The sequence below is a fragment of the Neopsephotus bourkii genome, unplaced genomic scaffold (genome assembly GCF_033783945.1).
Source record: "Neopsephotus bourkii isolate Nb327-2 ecotype Australia unplaced genomic scaffold, CSIRO-AGI_Nbou_v1 NB_1292, whole genome shotgun sequence".
In the NCBI taxonomy this organism is placed as follows: Eukaryota; Metazoa; Chordata; class Aves; order Psittaciformes; family Psittacidae; genus Neopsephotus; species Neopsephotus bourkii.
The window spans coordinates 3,922,956-3,944,580 of NW_026901776.1; the positions used below are offsets into that span (position 1 = coordinate 3,922,956).

General features: G+C 36.3%; 1 protein-coding gene across 7 annotated transcripts in view; it reads right to left on the reverse strand.

Moving 5' to 3' along the window:
* Positions 1 to 21,625, reverse strand: part of CEP170 (centrosomal protein 170) — a 103,124-nt gene that overhangs the window by 51,238 nt on the left and 30,261 nt on the right. For 3 of the 7 annotated variants that reach the window (XM_061365767.1, XM_061365765.1, XM_061365764.1), the window contains exons 1-5: positions 16,789 to 16,867; positions 16,505 to 16,667; positions 14,329 to 14,463; positions 5,444 to 5,917; positions 2,146 to 2,780 (exon numbers count right to left, since the gene is read on the reverse strand). In XM_061365767.1, the coding sequence (XP_061221751.1) occupies positions 2,146 to 2,780; positions 5,444 to 5,917; positions 14,329 to 14,463; positions 16,505 to 16,667; positions 16,789 to 16,815 (1,434 nt within the window). In that variant the 5' untranslated portion in view covers positions 16,816 to 16,867. Of the gene's footprint in view, positions 1 to 2,145; positions 2,781 to 5,443; positions 5,918 to 14,328; positions 14,464 to 16,504; positions 16,668 to 16,788; positions 16,868 to 17,473; positions 17,553 to 21,625 lie in introns of those variants that run through there. The other 4 variants (XM_061365768.1, XM_061365766.1, XM_061365770.1 and 1 more) reach the window with 3 other exon arrangements.

Below are 21,625 nucleotides of genomic sequence, written 5' to 3' on the forward strand. Positions count from 1 at the left end.
GTGGGCCTACATTGCCCCTGGTGTTAGTTTTTTGAAAAAGCTCTTTCTGCTGTCCTTGACCCTTCTCGCCAGATTTAATTCCAAGGAGGCCTTAGTCATCCTAGCTGCTTTCCTACATCCCCTAGCAGCAGCCTTATATTCCTCCCAAGTGGCCAGCCCCTCCTTCCATCACCTGTAAACTCTCCTCTTCCACTTCAGCATACCCAGCAATTCCCTATTGAGCCACACAGGTCTCCTGGCCCTCTTCCTTGACTTCCTAAAAATGACTTCATAAAAATGTCGTACTTCTTTCATACTACCAAAGCAAATATGAATTGTGCAGCAGGACTCTTTGAACTGGGTGTAAAAATATACTGTTCATTAACACTTCAGTACAGATACTAAGTGAAAAGATACAGAAGATCTCAAATAAAAACCAGCTCTGGTTTACTTCCTAGTAAATATTTAATTTCTAATGGTGGCACTTTTTTAGGTTAGCAGTAAGGGGTATTTATGATATAATACAACACTAAGAATATTAACAAATACTTTACTACCATTCCTAATGTCTACATTCACCTCCTGTTCCTGAATCTCTCCTGTAACAGAACAGACTTGTTTCCAACAAAAACCAGACTGTGGATGTTCTGACCAGACATTAAAGACTTCAAGTAATTTGAAATCTTATTAAACATTAAACGGTATTAACATTCTTATAAAGTATATAAAATGTTTATTTCCAAATGTTATTATTTTTCCTGGTTTCCAAATAAATCCTGTTGCACAACCATACTTACCAAAAACAGGACTTACACATTTTCTGATGCAATGTAATTGAAAATTTATAAATTAAGAATCAAATGTAAATATTTTAGTCACTAAGTCAAAGCAATTATGTTCTTTAATATTCACTTGCTTCATCTGGAATACTTAATAATAGTTCTAAGAAACTCTTTGAATATTGACTCAAAGAAGTCAAAAGTGTCCTTTACAGAACCCATGAGAGGTTAAACCACAGTCTTCATAATTTTATTGAAGACAATTCTCTTTATTTAATCCCCCTCCTCCACAAATGTTCCACAAACACCTGTTATAAAATAAAACAATCTGTAGTAAAATTTCCCATTGCCCCATTGTGTCAGGATTTTTCTGTGAACTCAATTCAGTGAAGCTAGCTTGTCTTTCAAAAACTATTTTCAACATTTATCCAGAATTCATTCTAAATGTATTAATGTATTTGTTGAGCTCTGAAAAAGTTTTAAAGAATACAAAATCAATCTTTAGATAACTTCATAACAATTAAGTGGTTAATTTCCTGTAAAATTGGCCTGAAGAAATGCCTAGAAGTGAATGCCAGGATTCTAAACCTGTTAAGGAAAAAACAACAACGGAAGAAGAAGAAATCCTTTTCAAGAGTCAGCTAAGCCAAATAACTAGACACAGGTTCTCTTACCCGTATCTTCCTGTTGAATCCAGAGAGTTATCTGCAGTGATTTAACTGCAACTATGACATATATTGTTATTTATAGTATTATTTATATTGTTATCTGTATTGTTACCAAGAAACAAAAATTACGCGGTCATTGTAAGATTCCTAAGCCTAATGAAGTATATAATCATAGTCAAACTAGGAAAATTACTATCAAACATTTCTGGAAAATGAAAGTACTCTTATACTTACCATTTATAATGATTCTGAAACTGAAGTTACTGTTATTGAATATACTTTTTAAAAAAGGGATAGAAAACATTTGCAATCTATTTCTTGATACTGATTTGGATGGAACCAGTTTATATACTGAAAACTACAGAGACCATAGGAGTTTGAGAGCAGGTGAGTATTCCACAGGGACATAAAAAAATTCAACTCTAACAACTCTTATAAAAATACCAGTTATTTGAATTCTGTTTTCTAGTATTCTTACAGCACTTAAATATTTTGAAAACACATTAAAACTACCAAACTATAAGAGAACAGCAGTTTCAAACAGGAATATTTTTCAGCCAAATGCCTGGTGCTGCTTTCATGACATTCCAATTTTCATCATTATAGACTGGCTTAAAAACTTGCGTTCTTGCAGCAGCTTCCAGCAGAACTGAAGTGGTAGACTGTTGCCCACACATCATGTACCACTTTAACATCAGTATACATTTTAGGTTTCTCACCTTGTCAATCATTTTACGGGCTTCCATTTCTTCAGAATTGGGATTTTCCAACTCAATAGTGTAAGTACCTTTGTCACTCTGGTCATCCTCATTGTCTTTTTCAGCAGAAATATGCTGGCTTTTCAACTTTTTGTCCATCTCCTGGTTCTGACTAGGCCTATGCCCAAGGCTTCCTGAACTCCTTAACAATGCAGCTTGTAGGACAGGCAATGAGGGTTCTTCTGATTTTTGTTTTAGAAGTTTTGCATGAACACCATGTACTCCTCTATGATGTGATGAGCTAGCTTGCACAGATGAAGGGACTGGTTTCTCTCCTGATGTAGGTTTCACTCTTTCAGCTCGCGCATGAGGCGCTGGAGATACAGATTCTGGGCACTGACCTCCTACATTCTGAGAAAAAGAGTAAGACCGTCTCTTTCGAGGATGGTCTTCATCAAAAAACTCAATCATAAAAGCAGTCTGGCTTAAACCAGCTTGCTCTTGCTGCTTTTCTGAGGAATGGACCTTCTGATGTGACTTCTTCAGCTCTGTGTGATGATGTCTTAAGTGTTCTTCAAGTGCTGCCCTCTTACTGTAATGCCGGTGTGCACCAGCATTTTCTGAATCACTTTGTGTACCATCATCATGCTTATTCCCTATAAGCAAAGCAAAAGAATATGTAACACAGTCACTCAATCAAACAAACAAACCAACCCCCCAACCCAACACATAAAAAAAGAAACTGGTAAACTAAGAGAAAAACAATTTCAAACTGGTTTTCTGTTTAGACTCCAATCGCTTCCAGTACCTGGCTCTGTAAATTTTGTAGAACTCCTGCTAATGCATTCAACTTGCTATGAGTCAAACAATGAATCACTTTATAAGTTCATCAGTTACAGCAGTACATTTGAATTACCTTTTCACCAATATTCTCATCTGTGAATCCTTATCAGTGACTTACAAAAGCAGCATTTTACCAGCTGTACTATAGTATTTTACCAGCTGTACCATAGTATTTTTTCCAAATCATACTAATTTTGTTACATAGCCAATTGATTATAAATGACTACTGAAACCTTCTAAGCAGTGTTAAGAGGAAAAAGAAAACCCTAAAACAGTCCTTCCAGCAGCTGAAAATACCCACTGAGAAACACAGTTTATATTGTTGGAGTCCTCACACATTCACAACAACTTATCATGAGAAATGTCTACTGAAAATTGGAATGAATTCTTTATTACTCTTTCCAAGAAGTACAATGAGCTTTTCCATCATTCACTCCCCTCACCATCTGATGTATGCATGTAAAATGGTTATTACTTATTCATTCCACAAATTACTTTCAGATCTATGAATAAAGACTAAGTATTTAATAAATCATATATATGCCTATAATTTGCAATGATACCTGAAAATGCATGGAAGGCTGGATAATCATACATAGTCACATTTAACACATAGCAGCTTCACGTACAATGGAAGTGCCTACACTTTTAAGTTTTAAGTCGATTCTTGGGAAGGAACTGTTTTACCTTCTTTGAACTCTTGCATCGTCTTGCTCATGTATACATAGAATGAAAAAGATATATTTTTTATATTCTCCAGAAGATAGCCTTTTTTTAAGGTTTTCTCACTTACATAGTTAAGATATGCATCTACATACATCATCTACATACATCTACATACATCAACTACAGTTAAATAGTAATCATATACTGAGAAGCTTATTGGACTAACAGCACTGAATATACAACTGAAATCCCTGCTTACATTCTCGACTTCTACTTGCTTCTACAGTGCCTGAGAAAATGATGTGATGGTTCATATACTTTCACATAATAACAATTAATATCAACACCACAGTTAGTCATATGACATAATTTTAGCTGTGTGACTTCAGTACAGGATATTGTAAGAAAAAGATTAGGAGAAAAATCACAAAGGGTTGGGGCTTTTTGTTTTGTTTTTTTTTCTTAATCAAACTTTCAAAGTGACTACTTATATTCTCTACCTTTATGATTTGAAAAAGTACAAGTAATGAGTGAGAATACAAACAGATCACAGAAAATCAAAAAAATCAGATCTTTTTTATGGCCATATGCACCACATAGTTTACATCTCTTTCAGATAAAATTTTATCAAATTTCAAGTTTCTGCCAGGGAAAGGTGAAGGCTTCGTAAACAAAGCCCCTCCTGTTTATCAAAGTGACATGGCTAATATTTTAAAGAATATTCATAGATGTAATACAGGATCATGAGGACCAAAGAATACTCTGTGATATACTCTAGAAAATATATTATTATCATAATGCTAGCACATTGATACAATTCTGTTTTCAAAATTTTTTTTTTAGCTTAATTTGGAAAAGTCAGATTTAAAAAGCAGACTTGGGATCAGTAAGACAAGGCATGTTGCACCCAGTCACAACTGGTTTAAAAGCTAGAAATGACAACGTTGCAGAATCAAGGTAAATGGAAATTGCAGGGTTAACCTGCTGAAATTAAATACAGAAAATAAGAGACTTGAAAAAGTTCCTCAGAAGTTTTCATCCTGAAAATTTTAATGTCACATCTTCACCTGAACCTCAAAACTACCTTCTTCTCTATTCTGCTACATGGCATCCAAAAGAAAGTAAACTTATCATGTTTAACATTTGATTTAATTTTATTTGAAGTGTCACTGTCTGAAGTAAATGAACACGCATAATCACCTGAAACTCCATTCAATAGCAGTGCTCTTATAAATACCATCTTCTGCAAGCTTATAAAAATTGAAGCTCTTGATCTATTTCAGATTTCCGACTCAAACCTGACTCCATCATACATGATATATTTAAGCAGAATATCTGTACGATGTATTCTTTGCCAGAAATTACATATTTAGAGCACATGAATATTCACAGAACATATGCTATTGGAAGAGTTGCTAAAAGCATATATTGAATTTCACAGCTTTGATTCTAAAAAGCAAATTTTAAAGTAATGCATAAAAAAAGTGAAATATATAAAATTTAAGTAAGGTTTGGGTTTCTTCCTTTTCCCTTTCAAGACCAATGTTTTAAATACACCTGATGTTTTTAGCTATAATAGAATATCTCCAGTTAGTATAGCTAATTTAAGATGATTTAGGATTTCCTTTCCTATCCTCTTTTCAAGATTTAATACTGCAGTAGAATTTCCCAGCACAGATCCTTGCATTTATGTGGAGTATCTGTGGTTTCAGTCGAACTCCTCAGGGGCTCAGGGATCCACTCACTCACTGGATGCTGTTGAGGAATCATTGCTGTCAGAAATAAGCATAGCTGGAATTATTCACTTTACCTTTCAGTCTCTTCAAGTACACTGGAACGTCACTTTTAATACTTTTGGAATCCTCATCTGTTGGTTCCCATATCATTCTAGGAGGATTGTTCTGTGCTAGCCAATCTGCTACTTTGCTTTCTGCAGCCATCATTACTGTTTGAAGCCCAGGCAGGTCCTGCCCACTGGAGGAAGGCTTTTTTGACTTGTGACGATGTTCTGACGTGAATTTAGTCACATGATCTTTGATTGTTACTTTTCCAGGAGTGTTGTCATCAAATTCAATAGTAAAGGAAGCGTGCCCTGCACCTGATGCATGGGAGTTTTGGGTGTCTTTTGTTGGAATTTCATGAATCGTGCTCTCTGCTACCTGTGAAGGTGACTGGAATTCTTTTGTAGGGATTTCAAAATAACTTGGCTCCCTACAGAAAGGATAAAGGTCTTCACTTGCAGCTGCAGGTTGCTCCTCAGCTTGCTTGGCATCTGTGCTGGATCCTATTAAGAAAAATAAAAAAAAGATAGATTTCACAATACTTGGGAACTTCAGGTTCTTAAGAAGTTTCTGAACTCCTGTAAAGGCCACTTGAATAATTTCTGGAACAAACAGTAAGATTGTGGAGAAGTCTGAGCAGCACTGTTCCAGAAAAAGTAAGTCCAGAATTACATATAAAAAGTCTTATTGAAAAGACAGCATGAGCTTTGGCTGTAAGGAGTCTAAACTGTCAAAAAGCTCACCCAGAATTTGTCAAAAGAAATTTACATTCCAAGTATTTTTAGATGATGTAAAGGTCAGATGATTTATTAACACCTGGAAAATGGGTAAGTTACATTACAGAAATAGTTGAGTTATCTTTACTGGAGTTCTGATCTACTGGAAACTATCAAATCAAGGTGCACCCCAAACAAGCGCTAATAATCTGGCTTCCATCTCCTGCATTGGATAGCTAGTGTAACTTTGGTAAAATTCTTTAGAAAGACAATTCACACATCAACACAAGGTAAACATGAATTCTGGCTTGAAAAGTTTATCACTAATAAGCACTGGAAAAATGCTTTGGAAAGTGTTTTGGAATTCAAGCACTCCACATTTCTACAAAAGATAAAAATGAAAGAATCAAGATAAAATCCTAATGTAATCTGTTTTATTTTTACTTCTTTCTACAAAAGATAAAAATGAAAGAATCAAGATAAATCCTAATGTTATCGTCTTCATTTTTACTTGTTTCCGTAATTTGTAGATGAACAGAAAAAAGTAACAATAGCTGAAAGCATGCAAAATGTTACCAAACCATGCTGTAACTGGGTAAAGGAGGAATAATGTGGAAAAAAGCACGGGGTAGTAATTGGAAGTCCCACTTTACAGCTTGAAGCAAGTTTAAAGCTTCTTGTGGTTGCAGCAAAGCTGCCACTGTGCCTTTAATAACACAAACCTTCTGGTTGCATTTCATAAACTGGTAAGCTAGCCAAAATATATGGTGTAGAGATGTGCCATAAGCAACAGAAGTTTGAGGTCTGAACTACAGACCAGTCAGTCTCACCTCTGTGCCTGGCAAAATCTGGGAGCAGATTCTCCTGGAATGCATGCTAAGGCACATGAAAAACAACAAGGTGCTTGGTGACAGCCAGCATGGCTTCACTAAGGGGAAATCCTGCCTGACCAATTTGGTGGCATTCTATGATGGGGCTATGGAACTGATGGACAGCGGTAGAGCAGTTGATGTCATCTACCTGGACTTGTGTAAAGCATTCGACACTGTCCCACACGACATCCTTGTCTCTAAATTGGAGAGACATCAATTTGCTGAATGGACCACTCGGTGGATAAAGAACTGGCTGGACGGGCACACACAAAGAGTTGTGGTCAATGGCTCAATGTCCAGCTGGAGACCAGTAACAAGTGGTGTCCCTCAGGGATCGGTGTTGGGACTGGTCTTGTTCACCATCTTCGTCGCTGACATGGACAGTGGGATTGAGTGCGCCCTCAGCAAGTTTGCCAATGACACCAAGCTGTGTGGTTCGGTTGATACGCTGGAGGGAAGGAATGCCATCCAGAGGGACCTTGACACGCTTGTGAGGTGGGCTGATGCCAACCTCATGAAGTTTAACCATGCCAAGTGCAAGGTCCTACACCTGGGTCGGAGCAATCCCAGGCACAGCTACAGGCTGGGCAGAGAAGAGATTCAGAGCAGCCCTGTGGAGAAGGACTTACGGGTGCTAGTCGATGAGAGACTGAACATGAGCCAGCTTCAGTGTGCGCTCGTAACCCAGAAAGCCAACTGTATCCTGGACTGCATCAAGAGGAGTGTGACCAGCAGGTCAAAGGAGGTGATCCTGCCCCTCTACTCTGCTCTTGTGAGAGCTCACTTGGAGTATTGTGTGCAGTTCTGGTGTCCTCAACATAAAAAGGACATGCAACTGTTGGAGCAAGTCCAGCGGAGGGCCACGAGGATAATCAGGGGACTGTATAAAGACAGGCTGAGAAAGTTGGGGCTGTTCAGCCTGGAGAAGAGGCCCCATAGCAGCCTTCCAGTACCTAAGGAGGCTTTATAAGGGTACTGGGGAGGAACTATTCATATGGGACTGTAGTGATAGAACAAGGGGTAATGGCTTCAAACTTAAACAGGGGAAGTTTAGGGTAGATATGGAAGGAGATCGTCACTGTGAGGGTGGTGAGGCATTGGAACAGGTTGCCCAAAGAAGATGTGAATGCTCCATCCTTGGCAGTGTTCAAGGGCAGGGTGGACGGGATCTTGGGTGACATGGTTTAGTCTGAGGTGTCCCTGCCCATGGCAGGGGGGTTTGAACTAGACGATTTTAAGGTCCTTTCCAACCCTAACTATTCTATGATTCTATGACGTTAGCAGCAATCGCAAGTAACATTCCAGCAACAGATTTCTGAATAGTTCTTACATGATGTGTAATAGACCACATTAGAATTTTTAAGAAAGCATTTTAGGTTGGCAAGTAAGGGATTAAGAATGCAATTAATAGATTATGGCATTAAAAATAGCCACACTAGGGCAGCTGCAGTGGTTAACATTTGTGTACAAAACTATTAGGCAATACAGTTGCAAAAGAAACTTATATGGAGGTAGGAGTTTAAGAGGTAAAGGATGCAGGATGGCATAATGCACCTATGCTGTTCTTCACAAACACATGCTTCTTGTGAAGATTTAGGAAAAGGTTAAAAATTGAAAAATAAGAAAGGATGGTAGTTTGATACAGAAATACAAGTATTTCAACAACAACATCATAGCTGGAAACACTGTTATGGAGTGATAATGAAAATCATACACATTCTTTATTATTGCCCTGCTTGGATACCAACAGGATATAATTCTGATGCAGGTAACAGCTATTTTATTTATTGAAAAGTAGGTGTTGCAAATACGGAAGATGATCAAAATTCAGAGTTTTTATATTGTGCTGTTGCATTCCAAGAATACTCTAGGTAATGCTTTTCCCTGCATTGTCAGCTAGATAATTTTAAGGCAGTACAGCAGCATCTCACTACTCCTTCCCTGAGAAATGGAATGCCTTTTTAATCCACTTCCCAAAATCAGACTAAGAATATAGAATGAATCAACTGATGCAAAAGTCATTTAAAAAGCCTTGATGTTTAGGCAGAAGATGTACAGTGATAAACAAAGTCACAGTTTGCAGTCACTAGATTTTAGGTAAACTACCATCACTCTACCTTTGTTTCACTGAGCTAACAAGCTGGAATGGATCAAGCTCTAGTAGGATCAAATCTAGAGCCAGAATCCTTACAGTATGCAACACAAGCACTGAACAAAAGAGTAATCCATCAGGGAGCTAATTCATACGTAGCTTATTTTTTTCCCCTATGGTACAATTCAGAGCTTCAAGCCTATAGTTTCATGCAATTCCTGTAACAAGTAATTAAGCAAGATAATAATATTCAATGTTCCTTCAAAAAATAACTGTCTGATACAGTATGTTTGAGAAATATTTCTACTTTTGGGCCAGGCAAGAGCAATCTACTGGCCACGCAAGAAACAATGTTTTTCAGTAAATATTAACTAACTGTTTCATCACCATTATTTGAAAATTATGACTGCATCCAGACTGCATCAGACATGGTAGTGTTAGGATGAGGGGATCTGTAACGCTGGCTTGTCAGCACTGATGGACAACTTCACAAAACCCCTTTTCTGTGAAATTTGCCTGCACCAAATGTAACATTTGAAATAAACTGTTTCAACTATAATGATATGCCAAGTGCAAGGTCCTACACCTGGGTCGGAGCAATCCCAGACACAGCTACAGGCTGGGCAGAGAAGAGATTCAGAGCAGCCCTGCGGAGAAGGACTTGGGGGTGCTGGTCGATGAGAAAATGAACATGAGCTGGCTTCAGGGTGCACTTGCAGCCCGGAAAGCCAACCGTATCCTGGGTTGCATCAAAAGGAGCGTGACCAGCAGGTTGAAGGAGGTGATCCTGCCCCTTTGCTCTCGTGAGACCTCACCTGGAGTATTGTGTGCAGTTCTGGTGTCCTCAACATAAAAAGGACGTGGATCTGTTGGAACAAGTCCAGAGGAGGGCCACGAGGATGATCAGGGGACTGGAGCACCTCCCATATGAAGATCGGCTGAGAAAGTTGGGACTGTTCAGCCTGGAGAAGAGAAGGCTGGATGGAGACCTAACAGCCTTCCAGTATCTGAAGGGGGCCTATAAGGGATGCTGGGGATGGACTCTTCATTAGGGACTGTAGTGATAGGACAAGGGGTAATGGGTTCAAACTTAAACAGGGGAAGTTTAGATTGGATACAAGGAGGAAATTCTTTCCTGTGAAGGTGCTGAGGCACTGGAATAGGTTGCCCAGGGAGGTTGTGAATGCTCCATCCCAGGCAGTGTTCAAGGCCAGGTTGGACGAGGCCTTGGGTAATACGGTTCAGAGCGAGGTGACCCTGCCCATGGCAGGGGGTTGGAACTTGATGATCTTAAAGTCCTTTCCAACTCTAACTATTCTATGATTCTATAATACGTATTTCTCTTTCAACAAATTAGTATTGTGTCCATGTATGATGAATGGAAAAGAACATAAGCTCTTGCAAATTAAATCTGAAACTTTAATAAATCAAAATAGACTACTCTTCTATACATTGCTGTAATGGTTCTAAAAAGTTCCAGAACCTGTAATGCAGCACTTGCATGTATTCCAGACAAAAATTTGGAAAAATTCTACAACAAATTTCTGGCACTTTAATCTTGATATTAGTGATTAAACGTGTGTATAATCTACACATACCGATTACACTAGTATTTTTAAAAGAACTGTCAGCCTGCTTTACCTTAAAATGACACTGTTTTCTTAAATGTAAGAAACATTTAATCTGATACAGTGTTATACAAGGCTGGAATTGTAAGATACTAATACTTCATGCCAAATGGAAAAAATATTTTTGATTCTTAAAGCCTGTTTAAAATCTGACTTCTATCTTTTCTTAGATCTTTGGTAAAAGCATTTATAATATAAAATTCTAAACTACTACTGAGATTAGCAGAGAATGCAGTTTTTGCTTTCCAGAAGTGAGTGCAACACATGGCAATAATAATAATCACACACCCAGTAAACTTGCCAATAACATAAGTTTAATAGTTGCAACATAAAGTCACACCACAGGTGCATATGCAACTGTTATTTTAACATGGATTACTAGGTCTATGGATCATTCAATTACAGCAAAATACGTCTGAAAAAAGCAAAGTGGTTTTTTTCCTTTTTCAAGTTTTCCAGGTTTTTCTGATGTTTGCCAATAATTTCCATTAGTGAGTTTCTGTTGTGACAGACAGTAACGTTGAAATAATCTTATTAACTTGAGACTGTAAAGACTAATTGTCTGTAGTTGGCTTAGCAGAAACAAATCTCGCATTTCAATCTCCTCATTAAACCTTGCCCCATCTGTTATAATTCATGCCTCCATTTATATTCAGTGAATAATCCTGTACCAAATCATTAAAGCATTAAACATATTCTTCATAGGATTCATTTGTTAAAATGATATCAGGCTTTATGAGACTGAGTTACTAAGCAAAAAGTTTAAGAATTTACATATATGACTTCACCTGTACTGTACTTACTTTAGGTATTTTATATTAGGAAATATGTTCCAAACCAGTGTTTTAAATGCTTCATATAATTTAGCCCATGAAAGAACAAATAACTGCAGCAATCCTTAGTATTTTTTATTAAATTTCATTTTTATTAAAAAAAAAAATCCAAACATGACAGCCTTGTTTCCAGTTCAGATTTCTGATTTCCTTTCATTAAAGCTATATTGACTTCTAATAATTATGTTAACCTGTGTTATAAAACCTAAGTGCATGAAGAAAATGCATACTAACTTGTTGAAAATTAACTTAATGTTTTCATGGAATGAAACTGTAGATCAAATAGCCCCAAAACCTTTTGTCTTTATTTTATAAATCTCCGAGAACATTCAGGATATTTTTCCCCCCACACACTTCTACACAAACATAGTTACTGTTCTAAGACTGAGGAAATGTGTCCTTAGAGGAAAATGTCAACTGTTATGTGGTCTGTCTTCTCAGGCTCTCTGCCAACACTACTAAAAACATCTACAACAGTCAAAACCCAGACTAGTAAAACATACAACTAGTGTCTACTCAGAGATTAAGCGATCAAGATAAATAAACCACTTGTCTATACAAGGGATTTTAGTTCCACATGCTTCTAAATTGAACCGTTTTGCAGAAATATTAGGTTTTGTTTCCCCCCACACCCCGTCAGTGTCCTCTTATAACATTTCACATAGATGCGCTTCCACTCTTGCACATTTATTAGTCTTCCAGTTTGAGGAAACAGAAGCTATTCCTAGACTCAGATTAATTCTATTTGTACAAAATAAATTTATGATTAAACAATAGCATAAACAAAAGGGATTTCTAACCTATGTTGTACACAGGAAAAAATAAACAAACAAAAACCCCCCATGTTTTATTTGCCAAGAAGCCTCCAGGCCCAAATATTGTTTTTATTTATATGATGTATATATATATATATATATATATGGAAAACAAAAAAATCAGTTAAACAGGGTAGAAAATACTAGTCTATTTTCCCCATTCATCATTTACTTTGATGGCTTCACTGATGCAAAGCATGTAAAAAATAATCCCATTACCGTCGTTCTGTCAAGAACAACAATTTTTGTCTACTACTGAAATAGATTTTATCTTCTTGACTGGTTTGAGAAGAAGCTGGAATCTTATTTTTCTATGGACTTGGGAACTAAGAAAGGAGCAGTGGTCACTTGCTGAAAAATCTTTTGATAAATGAATACAAAAGAATGCAAACCATCTGCAATATTGCTTCTGAAAAAGCGACTTGTAAATATGAAAACATAAGAATGTGTATGCTACTAAATAGAAGCTGAAATCTTGTGTCATACCTTGTAAGTGGTATGGCATCAAAATCACAGACTTTGGGATATTTTTCAATGAAGGCAAATAACATACATGTTTTTAAAATTAGAACAGCACAGATAAATGCAGGTGAGTATAGAAACAGGTATTAGAGACATTACTATCCCTGTTCTGGCATACACAGCAGGATACAGAGTCACAGGTTTCACAGCCAACAGCTAATGTATCCTGTAATTTCTAAAGCTAGGAAAATCATGCGGCTAACAAGATCTTGATGACATATGCACTTTCCGTTTTTCTTGAGTAAAATGAAAGTGGAGTAACATCTAACAGGTAGAGAAGTTTTTCGCCAAAAAAACAACCAATTATGAAAGTGTTCTATAACTGTACTGCACTATAATGCAGTTCTCTTATATGCGACAAAACTTTCATACTGCACAAAAGCTATCAATTTGTTTTCACCTGTTTTCTTTCTACTAGCTCAAATATTAAGGTACTTACTTTACTGAGTGCTTACAACTTCAAACTCATACAAAAAACATCATTAAAGTTATGATAAAAAGCTAACTCCAAAGATAATGACTTCATTGCATTGAAGTGTTAGTTTGATTTTACAGCTTTTACCATTTGCTAAAATTCCTGCAAACGGGATTCATGATAACCAAGGCAACTACTATTACAGGAAGAGAGAAATTCCCATCTGATTTACAATACTTTAAAAAAACTGCAAACTTAAAACTATTTGGCCTTAAACACACATCTAAACAGCTAAATAAACACGACTGAATTTTGTCCTAACTTGTGTAAGTTTTAAGGTTATTCTGCGTATTAGAATAGCAGTCTCTTTATTTATATGCCTGATGATAGATTTAGAAGCCTAATTATAGACATTGAGATTTAAGTTTTGGCAATACATATTTTATATAGACAAGCAAACTAAAAAATTAACCTACATTACAGGAAAATAAACATCACTAATTTAACTTTAGACTATGTAAATCTTTACTGCAAGAATTATGAAATGCAATTCCCACTAATGCACCATTATTAAACTCCAGGAGAAAATGTTAGCACAGATCACCGTTTATAGCTAAAAGTCAAATAAATATAGCACTGTTTATTTTCAGAATTTATTTTGGTAAAATAACCCTATGTAATCTCTACGCTTAAGCACATAAAATTACAAATATGAATTAAATTGATAAATAAGACACTAGCCCAGATAACATTATTTTCTAAAATTACTGACAACAAATTGTATTACATACTACATACAATACAGAAAAATCGTACATTGTATGTGAAATTGATCTTTGGAAATGCACAGTTTCACACAGAATAAATATCTTTAGCTTAATTTTAACAGGCTTCCATCTGCATCCAATGCAAATTGTTTATGAAAATTCTAAACATTAATATTTGTTTAGTTCCCTAGTTAAGAACATATGCACTTTAATAAAGGGAAAAAATGCCCACAAAAACAAGACAACAGACTTACCTGAAGGCCCTGTCTCCTGCGGTTTTTCTTCCTGTTTGCTGTCCTGCTTACAACCACTTTTTTCATCAGCTTCATCATCACCCCACCAGGCTGGCTGTCCATACAAAGGTGTCCCACGAGGCATGGCAGAAAGATCTATAAAATCAGCCCAAAGCAGAGGAAATTACTTTGCCACTTACTTGTGATATTTAGGTTAAAACAACATGAAGAGAAAGTCATTTGCTCAGATTGTTTCTCATGGAAGCTGAAGTGAATTTGCTGCATGCATTTGCCTAAATACAAAACCAACTCGGAGGCTGGCTAACTGATCTGGGTTCTAAATATAAAAGCTTACTAGTGACCTGATCAAAACGTTTGGCACAAACATTTATGCAAAGGCAGCTGACACCTCTTTTGTTACCCTGATATATCGGTAAACGTTATTTTCTGATTTCAGTTTGAAGTTATCAACCCAGCAGTACGCACCTAAAAGCTGTCCACTACTTCTGTAAGAAGATTCTCATTTTTACCCACATTGACCTTTCAATGAAATCTGAACTCACTGCATGAAAACCTGATCAAATTTTGTGACGTTGCCAAGGTTCCAAACCACTGACAGCTACTAGAGTGGTAAAAGCTACCTTGTGTAAAACATCATGCAGAACAACCATTTTATTTTATTTTTTTAAAGCAGCAGTTAAATTACAGTACAAATAAAAAAATACTACTTCTTATATAGGTTGCATACACAATTATAAACATCAAATAAGACAACATAAAAATCAAATAAGAAAAAAAACCCAACAAACCAAAACACCAATGTAATTAAGACTTCTACGTTGATGATAAATTGACTAGATTAGCTTTGTCTTTATCTCTCAGAGAATGCTTTACCTACTGAGATTTAGCTACTCTAGCACCATACAGCTGATCTGAAAATACTTGAGACATTCTTCATATAAAATAATGTGAGCTGTTCAAATCCAGCTTAGTAGCTTGTCCGTTACTTTGCCTATAATGAATTTAAACATTTTTAGTCAATGTTTTATTCACTGCCACTCCAAAGTGGATATCTAATTTCATAGCCATGTCAGAAGTTTCAATATGATTTGAAGATACCTTTTTTAAAAAATAACACTACACTTTAGTCAATAATGAATTGTTTTTAAAAATTTGATGGCTGATGCTTGTGCACTCAATTAGCAAGCTAAGTAAACAGCTATGCATATATACAGCAACAGTGAATCAACCCCCAAAAGCTTCCAAGAGTTACACTCAAATACATATCCCTACCATTAATTTTGACTATTCTTTTGTGAAGAATGAAAAGTGAAAGGGAAGATGAGGATAAAAAACTCCATTCTTCTACTTTATGAAAACTTAAGAGGACCTGAAAAGCCATACTGAATAGTAACCTTGAAGCAATTGATAGGCTTTATGTACCTTACAAGGATGCCAGATCAGCCAACAAAAGAAATAATTTATTTAATTATGTATGAATCCTTTACATGGGGAAGAGAACTCTTTGAAGTGCGTCTTCAGAAGAACAGCCAAAACTTAAACAAAACTATACAGCCTTGACCTAAGAAGTCAGTCCTAGTCAGCTTCACATTAAGGAATCAAGAATACCCAACTCCTTTCTCATTCTTGTGGTTATCTCATGTAGTAATAGGTAACAAAGTAATTTACACTACAGATGAACAATAAACTTTAGCAAGCCTAAGACACCCGCAGTAGAGCCACCATGACACATTACGTAAATATGAAAGGTGATGTAGAAACAAGATGAAAGCTTCAATTTCTACAAATTTTTAAAGCACAATGGAACAATTGGGTTCTAACCTGACCCATCTAACAACGAATGCTAATACCGATAAAACAAACAAACGAACCCTCCACCTGTCATAAAAAGCAAGGGAGCGTGTGGGGAGGTGTGTTTGTGATTTTGGGCAAGAGGAACGCAAAAAACTGATAAATGCTGATGAAATGTCCCTATACAAGTTTTCTTAACATGTGGTTGCTACAGTAAAAAAAAAGCCAAAAAGTAAATTATAAAAGTTATTAATTACTCTTAAAAGTATTTAAAATTTCACATATGTGGAGTTTTTACTATCTGCAGAATTTCACAAGCATTCTACCAAAGCAAATGAAGATATTTTCCAAGTTTTTGTGCTTCTGCAGCAAAAAAGAACCTTACCCAATGATTTCTCTTCAGCTTTCTGTGCTTCTGGAGTTTTATGGTGCACTTCAGCTGTGGAGTCTGTTACCTTGGACTCTGAGCTTTTGGAGCTGGTTTGCTTTGATCCTTCTGCTTCTGAAGATTTTTGGGACAACTGGAGTTGGCTTGTGAATTTTTCATGCTACATGACATCAAACAAATAAAATAAAACAATAAAAAAATTCTTAAAAAGTAGAAAAAACCCTTATGTTACCAATCACTACATAATTACAGATCGTCATTTTGGATCGGCACATTGTTACCTTAAGTGCTTCTTCAGGGACTCTCATCTCTCCCCTGACGACAGTAAACAGATTTGTATGTAGGAAATGCTAAGGAAAATACTGGAATGATTCCTCAATTTGCAAGAGGATTTTACTGAAAGGAACAGTGCTGAGTATATTCTATCACTGGAATGGTGATGTTACTTCTAAAAGTATTTCACTGTTAGGATCAGCATGTACAAACATACTCATCAAAGCAAATGGACAATTATTTACTATTTGAAAATAGAGTAGCTATCTTAATTGCTGTAAGTTTGGGGTTTTCTTTTTTCCATTTGGTAGTTTGCTGAGTAATTACTCATAATCTTCTCCACCTGTATACAATCTCATTGTATATGAGATGATACATGATACAAATATTTATGTATTTGCCTCAAATAATGTTTCTTAGCAACACAAATATTACATTAACAGGTTCTAAATTGGAATTTGAGTTTGAGGTTTCATGCGGTGAGAGACAATGAAGTGTACTTTATCAATAGTTCTGATGAAGGTACAGAATCTAGACCCTACCGTTTTCGCTAATACAGGCATTTTTGTAATAACAAGAGAAATATGTACTTCAAAGTTACTTCAAATAGTAAAAAGACTCTTGATTTGACACAGGCATACTTTTAACAAAAAAAGTGTGTCCTGATGTTGTGCATTTTTACGACAAGGATATCATATCCAAATCTCAATTTATCTTCTAACTTCAGAGTGATGTATGTCTGCTCTGGAATCCTGACATCATTCACAAATGTCTACAGAAATAAATGAGGACAGAAAGAGATACTATTAAATTCCAAAATAATAAAAATGACAAATCAATTAAACAATTTTATAAGACAGTTTCCAGTACCACAAATTTTCTACTGGTGATTCACTGGGGAATTATATGATAAGCTCAAATTGCCACCTGCTTCACAAAAGGTTGTGGAAGGGTCAAACACCAGTCACTAACCAGGCTGCTGACATCACACTGGCCTTGAAAAGTTTCTTAAAAGTTTAATTCTGTTAACAGTATTTACTGAATTGATGATTAATGTTCTCTCAAATAAGCAACTCTACTCATTATTTTTCTTGCAGTTTGCTTTTCTAATCCCAATTAACTGTCAGAATTATTTATCATCATATTTGTACAGCATTTAACAATGGATACGAGATTTCTGATGTAGCTTGTAATTTCTAAACATTGACAAAGAACTTAAAGGAAAAACAGACCAAGTTAGTGCATCCAAGTAACTCCAAATAGTAATGATAAAGAATTCAGTATATTGTGACTCTTGAAACAGTAGGTATAACAACATTTATAAGCAGAAACATTATTATACCAGCTATCAGCAAAGCAAAGCAAATTCTATCAGTTTGCCAATACCTCCTGAAAATTACTGTACAATATGTAATTATCTCCTCCTTGAAATTATTATTGGAAATATAGCTGCAAAAATCAGACAAGCTTTTGGTGATTTGGAGAAGGATTTATGTATCTGAAAGTTTGCCCAGTTTTACCAGCCATAGCAGTTGGCTGTTAGAGGCAGATTACCAATCGCTCCTTTTTCAAGATCGGGATTAAACCTAACAGTGAAAAGTAACAAGGAATTTGCAAAACTCATGCTGGCATAAATTTAAAGAGAACAGTGGAGATACACAGAATGACTAACTAAAGAATCAGGAAGGAGAAAGACTAATACACATTCAGGTCAAAATATATTTCACAGATGTAGTTTGGAAGAGTTGGAAAACAGTTGCACCTGGGGGGGGTGGGGATCAGATGAACATAAATAGGGCTTGCAGTTAGATTATTCAAGCTCTAAAGAAAACTCTAGAAAGTCACCTACAAAAAAAATTCAAAAACAGACACAAGCCCTTGTAAGGAAAAAATGTGTGTTGTGTGTGTGAAGCATATTCCTTCACTGTAACAGATCTGCAGCTTTTAAAACCAATTTATAGTCTTAGGAAGGTAGGCTGTTAGCATCAAGCAAACTGCCCAGGTTACTAACATCACCAAGACTTGAAGTTGCCTGAAGTTGACTTCAGATACCAGAAACCAAGGATGATAATAACATGCTGTGGTAGGAGTGGATGTCAGGAACTGAAAGTGTTCCTCTCACAACTTGCCCTTTTGATCTTAGACGGGATGCTTAAACCTCCAGTAGAGACTTCTCCCAGAATCTGTCACCTCCTAATGACAGCTCTCAAACTGACCCTTCTGCTCATCCTGAGTCATACCACTGCTCTTAGAACTCTCCAAATTAGGCTGCATTTCCGTGAAACTGAATTGTTTTGTAAATTGAATTTGTTACTTTCACAGAAAACTCTCTATTGTATGTCTTCTGAATTCACTCAGTGATAGAGAAATAGAAAAGGGTGAAGACATGTTCTGTCTGGCAGAATAGAATACTAAGCTCTTGATTACAAAAACTAGAACTAAGTCTAAAAGGAAAAAAAAGAAAAAGACAGTAAATGTAAATACATAATATTTAAGACACTTCCAGACTTACAAATCTTTGAAGAATCTTTCTACAGTGTAATCTGGCAAAAAAACTTCTGCCCAGCATCTTGCTTTATTTTCAAATCCAAGGCCAGGATGAATGATCAGGGGACTGGAGCACCTCCCATATGAAGACAGGATGAGAAAGTTGGGGCTGTTCAGCCTAGAGAAGAGAAGGCTGCGTGGAGACCTCATAGCAGCCTTCCAGTATCTGAAGGAGGCATATAGGGATGCTGGGGATGGACTCTTCATTAGGGACTGTACTGATAGGACAAGGGGCAATGGGTTCAAACTTAACCAGGGGAAGTTTAGATTGGATATAAGGAGGAAATTCTTTCCTGTTAGGGTGGTGAGGCACTGGAATAGGTTGTCCAGGGAGGCTGTGAATGCTTCATCCCTGGCAGTGTTCAAGGCCAGGTTGGATGAGGCCTTGGGTAATATGGTTTAGAGTGAGGTGTCCCTGCCCATGGCAGGGGGGTTGGAACTGAATGATCTTGGGGTCCTTTCCAACCCTGACTATTCTATGATTCTATGATGAAGACTGCTGTAACATTTTCAGTGAACCGTGTGAATCAGACATACAGATATGAATATTCAGGCATTAGGGTATCAGGTGCAGCTACCGTAAATCTCATGAAATTATTTAGGACTCAAAACGTCCTATGTACTGGTAGGAGCCCTCTCCCCTTAAACTCTGAGTTATCTTGAGTGGTTAAAGTGCATTACACAAGGAATGGAGCAGTCCTGTACACTAAGAAAAGTATGTATTTGTTCTCCGCAGAAAGGCCAGGCTGGTTTGGGCCTTGAGCAACCTGATCTAGTGGAAGGTGCCCCTGACCATGGCAGGGAGGTTGGAATCAGATGATCTTTAAGGATCTTCCAACCCAAACCATTCTATGATATATAATGAAGCATGCAAATAAAGAACGGGTAGAAGCTGATGAAGCACTGAAAGAGGAACTTGGCTGCTAGGGAGGTGGTGCTCTCAATGGAAACAGTGGCTAGACTGAAAGAATTGTTGCCTAGTATTGTATATACTGTTCTGCAACATAATTAAGTACAGTGTTACCAAATTATTTGATTCCTCTTTCAACCTGAAAACCAGGTAGGCAGAAGTAAGTGAGAAAAGCACAGCTGAAAAGAGACAGTAAGGGAAGTACTGTGAAGATAAAAGCAAGGACTGAACTTCTAAGACTTAATATTCCCTGACCCAAAGCTGTGGGAAGAAAGAGTTCCTTTGATGTCTCTGGGTAAACAGCTATAGAGCAACTGACACCTCAAACTTGAGAATTAATCGGATCAAGAGAAGCAAATATCTGAAAGCTCTTTATCAGAGGCAGAGTTGGATGAAGGACTTTTAATGTATTTTTATTAAATTCAAGATCTGTGACAAAGCAATGAAAATCTGAAGGCATACCTACTATGTTACAGGAGTAACAGAAATAGGGAATAAAATCAAACAGCTCAGCAAAAAACTACTATGCACTGAATTAGTTTTTGATCACTGCCTCAAAACAATGCACCGACTTTCAAAATAGAGTTATATTAAATATTTAAGGAGCAATGTTCTTATATGTCTACAACTGTTCAAAGGATATAACCCTTTGGGTTACACTGGTTTCATATGAAATTGAGATTGAATCTTTGGAAGGCTGAGTTAATATAGAAAAGCTAGTAAAAAGCAGACTAACGAGTTTTTCCTTTGAAACTCACTTCAAGATCAAACACCAAAACCTAAATCAGTGCTAAAAGGCAACATTTTGAGATTTCTCCTTAATCTTCTATTTTTTAAAACATCTGACAATGCTATTCACTACCAGTACCATTCCAAATATTGATTCGAATAAACGATCACAGATGAACTCATTATTTTGCATGCATTCACACAGGTAAACATTTAAAGGTAAAATAACAACCACAACTCCTGTGCATAAAAAAAAAAAAATAATCTTGTGCAAGTAGGGCTATAAAAGTATGACAAAGTTACTCAGTTTTTAATAATCTATTATAATACTAAAAACATTTATAAAAGGTGAAGCTTACCTAGACTATTGTATATGCAGTTCATAGGAAAGCCTTAAAATGTAAAATGTGATATGAAACCTTATTTTGCTCACAACTTTGAATTTTTCCTGTATTAGTTCGCAATGACTTGACACTTAAGCATTACTCACACATTTGATATAAAGGATACTGAAAAACTAAATGCAAAGACAGAATTAAACAGATTTACATTTACATACAACATGGCTATTGCCATTCAATTTTTTTCACATATGAAATACTTTAACATTCTTGCCTGTATTTTTAATTTTTTTAAGGGAGAAAAAAGTAATAGCATAT